This window comes from Halyomorpha halys, unplaced genomic scaffold, assembly GCF_000696795.3.
Source record: "Halyomorpha halys isolate HHAL.00 unplaced genomic scaffold, Hhal_1.1 Scaffold94.1, whole genome shotgun sequence".
NCBI lineage: Eukaryota > Metazoa > Arthropoda > Insecta > Hemiptera > Pentatomidae > Halyomorpha > Halyomorpha halys.
The window spans coordinates 2,389,228-2,401,340 of record NW_027114465.1 but is presented as its reverse complement, the minus strand read 5'-3'; the positions used below and the strand labels follow the sequence as shown (position 1 = coordinate 2,401,340).

Below are 12,113 nucleotides of genomic sequence, written 5' to 3'. Positions count from 1 at the left end.
CATGTTACAAAACCTTATATTGTAAGTATAAATTCTAGTAAAATAGAAACCAAAGTGACAGAAGTTTTATACAATTAATATGGCAAGTTTATATAACAAAAGTTTTTTTCCACACCAGTCAAGATTGCATTTATATTTCCATTAACATAGGTAAATATATAATTTTAGGTCCTTAAAAATTTATTTTTACATTATCCATGTCTTCATTTACAAATAACGAGATTTTAGATCAGCAAAACCAATCCTCTTTTGTCCCACATCAAAAATGGTATAATACTTTGCTAAGAACACATCACCGAGAATCCATTCTAAATCATCCCCCATGTCTGTTCCAATGAATCCTGAGATACATACTGGTGTCTGTGATCCTGAAGTGAACTGAAAGTAGAAAAGAATATTTAATGTCTAAAATAAAATAATGGTGTAATTTACAGGATACATGGCCAGACATCCTGAAATAATATTTATTTGAAAATTTATACTATTCATAATGAGTATAGCATCATTTCTTTACTTTCTCACCATAAAAAGCAGTACCATCTCTACTCCATAGTCAATAGGACTCCCTAACTCCTGTGATCAATTAATAAAAACAAATTAAGAATGAACTGAGAAGTACAATTGCGGAGGGAAAGATTAAGCAGTTTATCATTGAAGTTGTTATGAAGTCATACACTTAAGAAATAAACTTAAAAAAAGTTATTCATGATTTTGTTAATCAAAAATCAAGAAAATTACCTCTATACTAATTTCTTTTTTAAGGTGTATTACTTAACAAACATTAAATTAAACAATAATTTTAACTTGTTGTTTTAACTAAAGAACAAGGATTATGTGTTGCACTAATGCGAATGAGCTCCAAGCGAACAGATCCAAACAAACCGATAGCTAGTTGTTCTAGTCTGAAGCAGTGTTTTCATCAACTGTGTTGTTTTATTCATAATTGTATTCATAAAGTATTTAGATAACAAAGAAACAATTTTAATTACAAATCAAACAATAAAACCCATTTTCTACAACAGTATGTTGTTTATTTCTCTTGATAATCTCAAGTTGTTCAGAAAAGAAATTCACTAATTTGGAAAGCATCCATAAAGTGCCTATGATTTCCACTTGGGTAAAAAAAGCAAAGAGTTGTTTTAAACTGATAAAACCTCATTATGCAATGATGCACATCTAAGGAAATTTTGATTTTATTTTAGTTAAGAGGCTCAAGTTATACTTGTAACTATGACCGTCCTGTGAGTGGGGCAAATGGTGCGGTAACTCCTGGTTTTATCCAGGGGCAATATAAAAGGGCACCATGGATCGAGGATATAAATTAAAGTCATTGTTATATTATTTTTTTAATCATTAAACAAATTCATGCCGTTTTTCAACTTCAGGCACTTTTCAAATATTGCTCAATTAAACTATCTTAATGTCTCCTCTTCTCGTTTTGAGCAAATATTTCAAAAGTGATATAGTACCGTCACTCTCTGGGAGTCCTAGAGGGGTGGGTCCTGATGGGAAGGATTGCCTTTTCTATTTTTTATTCCAGATAGGATTTTCTATTTTTTATTCCAATACATCAGCCATTGGTAAAAGTGCAAAGATATAAAACTCGCTATCCATGAGAAAATAAACCCAATACTGGGTCCTGGCCTCCTCAACCAGCTTTGGCTAGTTTAATCAGTGACCTACAGCTGTCCCCACACTCCAAGCATTGAACAGAGTCCTTGAGTCTTATCTGCCGTCCACCAATCATCAACAATTTTTTTTTTTTTCTAAGGGCCTAATCCTCATAACATGGCTTACTTTGTGCAGTCTACTGAGAATGAAAATTCTTCTATCAGACTCATTAAGCAAGGATTATACTTCTCTACTGACTAATTTTGAGACGTGGGAGGGGCACCCAGTAAAATTCTTAAATTAAAATCCATCTACCCAATCCAACAATATGCAATCTATGTGACGGCCATGATAGTAATGCCATACAGTTATGGCTCTTGCAACAACTGCAGGAATCCATTGATTAGCTCAGTAGACATCGACCTATTGCAGGAGGATGACTGAATTTCTTGAAATCATAACAGCTTTAAGCAGAACCAGATTATTTTATTTCATTACTTATTACTATGTATAAATGTATATATGATTATGTAACATTGTATATATCATCAATAAAAGTAATTCATCAAGATCTGCTGGTCGATCCCACTCAAATGTACTAGAATACTTCTTGATGTCAAGGTTTACAGTGACTATAAAAGGTTCAGTGAGTATTTAAGCAAGGCAGGGTAGTTTTTACTTTTTGGTAACCTCCTGTATACAACAGATCCTAGTTCTTTATATCTTCCCATATACCTTTCTTTCCAACTTATTATTATAATAATTGAACTCACAGATCAACTCACGAAGCCTTCTGAGGTATCTGAAAAGACTCCTCAATACATACTTATTGTATACCACTCTAAAGATTGCATTGAAGGTCTAGTTAAACTTCAAACAGAGATTAAATTGTTTCGATGTTATATTAGTTTTTAAAATAGTTCAATAATTTATTAAAAGTTAGATTATTAGCCTTTGAATGAATTAGATAACAAAACTTTATCAATTGAAATTCCTTGGCTCTAAATTTTTTACTTACAAGTTATAAGCTATAATTCTTGAGACAGTTGGTATTCTAGCTATTGTAAAAGCTTGTAATACTCTGATCACAGATGTGAATTTATGAATTTTAGCTCGAAATTGCCAAATGGACATAGTTTGGATTGAATTCATAGATATTTAATATGTGTGCTCTACTTGAGTAGCTCCAATCTTTAGTAAGTAGAGCCTTAAGGTCCACTGAGAGCAGAAAGTCTGTACCTGAAGTAGCTGCACATGGTCATTTTGTTGTTAGCAAGAGGAAAGCATGTTGGCAATTTTTTGTATTTTATAAATATAATTAGTGAAATGAAACAAATGAAGAATTTTTTTTTTTACATATTTTGTATTATACATACCTTCATTATGTATTCCTCACCTTGAAAAATATAATCTTTATTATTAATTGTAAAAGTGACAGATGGAAAGTTTGCTATTTCCATACATTCTACCTGCAACACAAAATATAAAAATATTATAAAATAGCAATATGGTATGTATATAAAATCTATCATCATAAGTGCAAGTTATATTTACTAGATTTTTTTTATTTTATCTAGTTCACATTGCATCCTACTAATGCTGAACAGAAATGGAAAAAAAAAAAGGGTAAGGACTGACTTGTACTATTACCAAAGTTTTTCAGACGAGACATGAGCTCAAGAATGGAGGCAAGAAATCAAGAAAATATAATTTTACTTATCACAATAGAGTAACAGAATATCTTTGTTAGTACAAATAGTTTGAAAATACATACTTTAATATTGTACAATGATTAGCTCATATCTGAAACTCTAAAGATTTACTAACTCAAAACTGAAGAAGGCTTTTATAATAGGGTTTAGTTAAGATTTACTTATATTCATAACAAATAATTAGCTTTAGAATATTTGACTTACAACACTCATACCATACAGAGTTGCGTTTCCAAATTTGTCATTTATAGCCTTGACCTCTGCCATTGGTCCAATTATCATTGATGTACCAGTATCTGCCATTGCTTGGCACCCTTTGGTACAAGTAGAAAAATTACCAATCCTCACGCTGAATAAAATAAAGTATTCAAAATTAGAAAGCAATTTTCACATAGATCATCAATGAACAGACCAGGTTAGAAATATTATAAATAACATGATTTGCCAGTAGAGCAGTTTAGAATTATTCTTCAATTGCTATTTAATGTTTTACATTCACATTCCATTATATTATAAGTAAATACATTTGAATTACGGTATTTGACAGTCTAATACAATAAATAGCTTTTTAAAGAAATTAAATTCTTATTGTCTTCAAAATTGTGACTTATTCTTCCTCCAAACCATTAAAATAATGAACTTATGTATCCACACTTTTTCATATAGGTAATTTATCTTGCTAAAATAAATTGTTTTCTGAGATGGTGTCAAGTTGTTTCCCTCGGCAGTTAAGCCCTAATCATCTCAAACATGATTGCAAGTGATTCATTTTCCAGCATGGTAGTCCACTGGCTTTTACGGGTTGGGAATCACTGACTTAGGGCTGTAATTACCAAAAGTATTAAGACTTACCTTAGCAATCTCAAGTCAGAAACAATTTTATAAGCCAGTACAAATCCAGCCTGGTAGGATTGAAATCTATTTTGTGGTGGACACACATAGTGAATCTTCATCTTCCCACTTTGGCTTAGAATTGGTTGGTAACCTGTTAACCAAGGCTTATACAAGGAAGTGATATGGTCAGCATCTGTGGAAAACTTTTTTTAACATCTGCCTGTTCATTTTTTAGATAGGAGGTTATCTACAGGTTACCACCCTAGTCTAACCATAGTGGGAGGGTCAAGTTTTTAGTATTAGGATCAGCCACAAAACCAAAATCACTGCCTTAAGATAGACATCTTGACTCCTTCGGCTACAGACGGTCCTCCATGCTAAACTATTAGACTTATCCTTCAACCCAATGAAGGACCAAGTACCCACTTTATTGAGGCTGTGTTGGCCACAGGATGAACATCATTAGTCCCATTTTTGATAATTACTCATGAAGCGTTAACTAAATAAAATGCATTAGATGCAATCCAATCATATTATTTAAATTATAACTATACCTATTTAATGTAAACTGCCAATAAGCTTCCTTGTCGAGTTTAACATAACTTAATGTATTTTTATTAAATACATCTTCATTCATTCCACCTAAGAAAAGTTCTCCTCCAATAGATGATTGATTCCTAAAAAATCAAACAATATTGTATTTGAAACAATATCACTTATAATTTAGAGGTAAATTCAAAGATATGATGAGTATTTCAAACTTCTCTTACTGTTTTAATGTCTAAAATAATTTTTCAGAAACAGAATTAATAATTTAATTGATTTTGACATTTTAAAGTTTTTTCCTAACCTATTTAACTTAATTTAATGAAAAATGTCAGGTTAATTTTTAATGAAACAAGAATATCAATGTAAGAGTTTAGAGGAAATAAAATTTGTAATAAGAAAATATCTTTTTAAAAAAAATTAATTATTGAATCTTTGTGAAAGTTCATTTTTTCTTCAATTTTTGTACCTTGCAGGCAATCTACTCATTGAGATGATAAAGTCTTTTCATAGATATGATTTTTATAAAAATCAATAATTACCTGCTTAAATAAAAAGAGAATACAGGATCGAGTTGAAATTCCTTCATCATGTTCTGAAATGGAGGTTCTACATGATATACAGAGATAGTTGGAAAAGCTAATCCAAAAATACCATCATATTTTCCAAATAAGAACGATATATCAGGTTCATTTGTCACTTCTGTAAAAATTTGCTTATCTACAGTGAAATTTCCTATCTAAAAAGTAATCATGTGATATTAATATTAAACAATAATAGAATCATTTATAATTAATAATTTTATAGAAATTATCTAATCCTACAACAAACTTCTATCATTGATCATAAAGGTATCCTAAAAATATAATGTAATTTTGTTTCGTACCTAGAATCCTATGTCTTACATGCCTCTGTGGAAGATAATGTAATAACAATTAGATCAGATATGAACATTTTTGGACAAAAAAATAAATAAAAAGAAAAAATTGAAAGATATTATCTCAACCAAAATCAGGTAACTTTTTTATAAATAATATTTTCTACTTGATATTCAATGAAATTTAAATTTTTAACAATATCTCAGGGAGTATATTCATGTAAGAATAAAAAAAAAAGTCATAATAAATGTTCCTTAAGATTGGCTTTCATTTATATTTCTAACCTTTTGTTTATTAAATGTTTACATTCTTCGTGACTCTGATTGAACCTTAGAGCCTTCAGACCAAGGGTTTCAAGTTATTTCAGTCCAATTGGAGGGATATAACATCCTTGGTCTGTGAACACTTAAAGTTGCATTGAAAATGGATTTTTTGAAATATAGAAGACAGGCAGAAATAAGTGACAACGGCAACATCATATTTTTAAATACAATTGTGTTATTTAAATAATCTATCTAAAAATCACCAATTTTTCATTTCCTTAGATAGTACAGAAAGAAAAGTGAAATACATAACAATAACAAGGCTTCAAAAAGAAACAATGGAAAAAACTCATTAAACTAATTTCCAAAGTTCATCCCTGAAACATAGTGAATTTAAACACTTGCGTAATTATTTAATAAGACATTCCAACTTCTAACCAAAATAATTTCTAGTATTTTAAAGTACTTTTTGTTTTGTTTTTTCGAGGAAAAACCCTCATTACTTTTCACTTTTTTATTTAAAGTTTTGGACATCTGATCCAATCTACAATTATATTAGAAAAATAAAATCTTATTATCCCTTTACACTCACTCCCACTCTTATTCAATCCATGACTAAACATGTAGAATCAATGTACGAAATTAAAAATATTAAAAATGTAGTAAATTTCAAAGCAGACATAAAAGGAATACGTCAACATTATGTTGCTGTTATGGACAAAATGAATATCTAGCAATAATCAGTGTGGCCAAAACTATAGGTGGTAATCTAATTATTGGTGGAATTAGACTAAACCTTCTTTAAATAAATAAAAGTTCAACATTCCAATTACAGAGAATTAAAAACAGATGCACACAGTAGATATAATTTGAGAATTGAAATAATATATTAAATTACATTTTATTAAATATTACAGTGTAACATTTATTTCAAGAAAAATAAACAACAATTTTTTAAAATCCAGATGAATTCCTTAAACGGATAAGAAATGTAGGATGATTTAAGGTAATTACATAAAATATATTAAAAATGGGGTTTTCTCATTTCTTATAATGATTGCTATACAGTGTGTGGTGTCATGGATTAAATAGATGTAGAAATGAATGTAAAGGGTTGAGCAGATCTAATTTTCTAATAGTTATAGATCAAACTAGATGATGGACAAATGTCTGAAACTTCACCAATAATTAAATAAACAAGTGAAAAGTAATGAGGGTTTTTCTTGAAAAAAAAAAAAAAAGAATATAGAATTTGAAACCTTTCAGAAATTAAATAATGAAGATTGAAGTATTTTGTGTCAATACAACAAAAATCTTTTTTTTTTTCTGCTCACTATACATAATTATTTGAGTAAGATATAATTAAAACAATAATTAATTAATTAGTTGCCGAAGCACTACCAAAAATTGAACAATATCAAACTCCGGAAGAGGTGGATTCAGCAGTGGAGGTGATCACCACTACTATCCAGGAGGCAGCCAATAGAAACATACCAAAGTTCTACCTTATTTCATTTCACCGCATGCGTAATTGCAGCTTAAACCGGTCATCAATGCGATGACTCGGCAGATAGCCGCACTCATGCGTGACTGGAAGACCACTCTCTGGTATGACCAGCTCCAGAGGACTCAGCATGACAGTTTTGGAAGCTGGTCAGGAACTTTGTCACCAAGAGAAGGATTGTACTACTTACAGCTGAGAATGACCTGTTGACGTCTGAGGAGCAGGGATGCTGAGCGGACGTCTAATGCTCCTACACCACTTGGGAGGTCACCAAGTCGAGTTGAGAAGCCCATATTCTCCACCTTCAGCCAGCTGGAGTCGGTACTATGCCGCACTAAGGGTAACAAGGCATCTGGGCAGAATGGGATCCTAAGTGTACTCTTGAAGATGCTTCCCAGGAAGGGTAAAGCCTTCCTACTGAACATTTTCTACTCGTGCATACGGATCTCATACTTTCCAGTGGCCTGGAAACGAGCGATCGTAATACCGCTACTCAAGCCTGAGAAGAAGGGTGATTCGCCCGAGCATTATCGTGGATGGTGAGGGTCGGAAACTCTCTAACAGCATCCTCTACCTCGGCCTGACTCTCAACAGGCATCTCACCTTCTCCAGTCACGTCAGGAAGAGACTTAAGCTGGCCCGACAGAAGTCGTATAGTCTCTATCACTTGCTCACTTCACAGCAGATCTCACTCCGCCTCAAGCTGCAGAACTACAAGGCTATCATACGTCCGACCCTGCTCTATGGTACACCACTCATGCAACACCTCTACAAGACCACGTTAACCAAACTGCAGAGCTTCCAGAATTCCCTCCTTCGGTGAATAGTCAGAGGAACCACACTCCAACGGGGCAGGAATAGAGTCATCACTGAGGAGCTCCAACTTCCTTCTGTGCCAGAATTCATAGGCCGTAGGCACCTCAAATTCTTTGATGGGCTGAAAGCCTGTGCCAATCCCCTATTCCGAGAGATCGCCCCTCCACCCCGAGACCTGGGAGGTGAAAAGCGGTCCCCTTGGTCGACGTCCTTGCCAAGGGAAGGACTTCTGGCTTTACAGTCTGAAGTCATCTTTACCCTCTAGTGCTTATAATGCCATATGGCAAAGGAAGGGCACCATTATATATATTTATATACATGTTTATATCAATATTGTAATCTATATATTTTCAATAAAGGTCAGAAAAAAAAAAAAATTAATTGTTATAAAATTACCGTTAACTTATCCATTGACAAAAATCCACTTATCGACCCTGACATATAAGACAGTATTATCTTTGTACCGTTCTTTTTGTAAGTTACAGACTTTTTACTGTTATACAAAGTATGAACTTCTGAAATCATGATTCCAATTATTAATAATTTATGATATTATATGAAATGCTATTGTAAATGTGGACATATGTGACTTACTGCAGCCGAGACTCTTCAGCTTACAATGCTTGGAAGGAACCCATAAATTAGCTGATCCAGTGTCAAAAATTACTTTAAAACTTTGAGGAGGCGTTCCTAGAGAAATGTTACCGTAATATTGGGCCTTGAATAAACATTCTTAAAATAGTAAGAATTTTTCATGGTTTGATTTTAAATTTGATTCTTAGATTCTTACATTTAAGTAGTTACTAAGAGTTATTGCAGTTGTTTTCTTCTGTTTATATTGACTCATGCTCATGGCAAATAGTTTTTTCCGAAATTCATCGAGTGAGGGGTCTGTCTTAAAAAGTGGAATCTTACATGAATTTTTATTTTGTCCGCTAAAAAAGAAATATTATAAAACAGTTACATTTAAATTTACACTTGATGAACAGATATTTAGCCAGCGATCAATCTAATTTTAATTTAAATCAACCACTTTATCTGATTAATGTGAAATATAGTAGAATTGGTATAATGGGAACTGTCTAATCTGACAAAAAAATTGAGAGTAGTATATCAACAAAACTATCATACAAAAAAGAACTGACTAAATATCTACTGTATAAGAAGAGAGGCAGAGACTACTTATTAAAAGTATTAAATTACTCAAAAAAAGCCTTGGATATTTGTGTTTTAATAAATATTACAGCATTTAATTTTAAATTTTTATTTCATCTTCTACAACATACTTAACTGCTTAAAAGATAATTGCGCCATAATTATTTTTGTTACAACCAGGGTGCCATAAAATGTTTGTACCATAAATATGTTGCAGCGAAAAACATTTAAGAACCGCTGCCTTAAGTTAAAGATAGTACTATGGTTTGTGAGATTTGTGTGACTGGTGTAATAGTTCAAAATATCCATTCTGCAAAAACAGTTATATAGAATGAATTTGAATTTTGAGCAAAATTAATTAATTACAGCACAGAGAAGTAATGTTTATGATCAAAGGTTCTTTTAAAAATGACAAAACAATTTTTTTATGGATTTCTTTCAAAATTTGCTTTGTAATATTTTTTATTATCTGTCATTTTTAAGAGAACCATTGCACCTAAACATTCTTTTATATTCTGAAATGATAACTAATTAAATTTATTTCTAAATAAGAGAGAATTATGAAATTGTTTGACTTTTTGGAGAAAATAGTCATTATGTGTCTTAAAAGTTAATGATTGCACTTAGGACATTATGGTCTCATGTAAAGTTTGTATTAATTTAATCAAATTTTAAAAAAATGAAACAAGAAAAGATTTTATATCAGGCCCATAGTTTTGGAGTTATTTAGTAAAAATTGAAAAATATGTTTTAAATCCAAATTATCAGTCAAGTTTCTGCAAAAGCAATCTTTATGAGTAACAAATGGAGATTTTCATTATTATTTGATGTTTAATATAATTGTTAATTGAATTAAAATATAGTTGTTAATATGTAAAAACAATTTATAATTTTTTTTTTGGCTAGTGTTTCTGTGACTGACAGATCTTTTATAACAATACAACACGCTCATAGAAAGATTGAATTATTTTATGATCATTAAAGACAAATGATAATATATTTTAATGTCATCTTACTATTTCACATGGTTATTTTACTATTTCACATTATATCTCTATTGTTTATTAAGTAAATAATAGCATTTTTATCTATAGTAAATAATAACTAATTAGGAACACATATAAATAAATATAATCGACAAAATATACATTATTTTAACTCCAATCAATATAACACAAAAGAAAACAACGATAAAATGAAAATTTAGAATTAAATAAACATTAGAAGAATAGTTTAACTAACTGCATAAAGATAGCAGCACAAATCAAGAAATTCTTAAAACATTGGTTCCAATTTGTGCCAAAAGAGGCCATTGCCATCCAGTCAAGCATTGCCCAACTAAATTCAGGCAGGAATAAATTAATTTCAATTTTTGGAAATTTAAAAATAATAGTTCAACTGACTGTTTAAAGATAGCAGCACAAATCAAGGAATGTAGGAAATATTAGTTCCAATTACCACTACAGGAGGCCAGCACCATCCAAACAACCATTGAAGAGTTCAAATTCTAGCAGGAAAATTTTATAATATACCAGGATAGTAGGAAGCCGCAGGAGTTAAATATTTAGCAGAGGTACTGCCGGTATTTTTGAGCTCCTGTAACCTTCTACTATCCTGCTACAAAATGAAAATTTTCTGGCCTGGTTTATTTCGGTAATGCTTGACTGGATGGTGCTGGCCTCTTGTGGCGCTAGTTGGGACTAATATTTTCTAACTTTCTTGATATGTGCTGCTACCTTTAGGCAGTTAGTTAAACTATTATTTTAATGTTCTTTTAATTCTAAATTGTAATTTCTATCGTAATTTTTTTTATTTCTATTGATATGATGTATATTTTTTTCATTTATATTTATTTGTGCATGTTCTTAATTAGTTTCTATTTATCATGCATGAACAATGGTATATTCCTTTATAATTTTTATAACTTAACAAATTGTGAAGATATAAGGTGAAACAGTAAAATTGCAATAAGATATTGTTATTTAAAATGTATTATTAGTTGTTTATGATAAAATAGTTCCACCTTATTATGAATCTGGGTTGCATTTTATGAATGTTCTGTTAGAAACTTCAAATAATATAAGAATTTAATTCTGATTGAAATACTAAGTTGTTAGTTAGTTTTTTTTTTTATGAAAAATTAACCATTACCTAGATTAACAAAGTTAGGCTTTCAACATGTTTAATGAGGACATTTGCATCATAAAAACTTGTTATAAATGAAATAGGGGAGAGAAAGAAATCCTTTATTCATTTATGCTGCCCAAATACATCGAGTTGCTACATTACAAAGCATGCTGATCAATCCGTGACTGGACAAATATAAGTTACAGATTTTTACATGATATAATATAATAGATAACATTTTTTTTTTTCTTCCACAGTTTTCTTTTACAATTAATACTAAAATAAAATAAAATAAAAATGATCAATGCTGCTATTTAAAATATGATTAAACTATGAATTAGAGAATTAAGAATGAAATTCAATAATAAAATATTGTAATTTAAAGTGTATTATAGTTTTATTTAGATTATGATCATATAATTCCTTCTTTCTATGAGCAAGTCTTACATTTTTATAAAAGATAAATAACAATAACATGACTATTTAAATTTGATCTTACTATGTTGTAAATTAGTTTTGTCATGAAAAATAAAACTTTTTTTAATGGTTATATTTACTTTTTAATATTGCCTTGTGCAGCGGTTCCCAAACAGAGTGCTACGACACTTGCTTGGTGTCCCAAACAAATGCTCAGGTTGCAGCTAGCAAAGGCCACTTTACAAAATAA

The 12,113-nt window shown here is 30.7% G+C and overlaps 1 protein-coding gene and 1 long non-coding RNA gene across 2 annotated transcripts in view; both read right to left on the bottom strand.

The window, feature by feature from the left end:
- LOC106677347 (cathepsin D) overlaps nt 1-12,113 on the bottom strand; it is a 31,432-nt gene continuing 19,319 nt past the window's right edge. Inside the window, exons 10-17 of the mRNA XM_067051672.1 lie at nt 8,955-9,099; nt 8,759-8,882; nt 8,561-8,679; nt 5,246-5,442; nt 4,712-4,834; nt 3,528-3,672; nt 2,988-3,080; nt 1-378 (exon numbers count right to left, since the gene is read on the bottom strand). Coding sequence (XP_066907773.1) covers nt 208-378; nt 2,988-3,080; nt 3,528-3,672; nt 4,712-4,834; nt 5,246-5,442; nt 8,561-8,679; nt 8,759-8,882; nt 8,955-9,099 — 1,117 coding nt within the window. The 3' untranslated portion in view covers nt 1-207. The remainder of the gene's footprint in view (nt 379-2,987; nt 3,081-3,527; nt 3,673-4,711; nt 4,835-5,245; nt 5,443-8,560; nt 8,680-8,758; nt 8,883-8,954; nt 9,100-12,113) is intronic.
- The window catches only part of LOC136796830 (uncharacterized), a 3,438-nt gene continuing 3,349 nt past the window's right edge, over nt 12,025-12,113 (bottom strand). Inside the window, exon 4 of the long non-coding RNA XR_010844595.1 lies at nt 12,025-12,100. This is a non-coding gene — a long non-coding RNA (uncharacterized lncRNA). The remainder of the gene's footprint in view (nt 12,101-12,113) is intronic.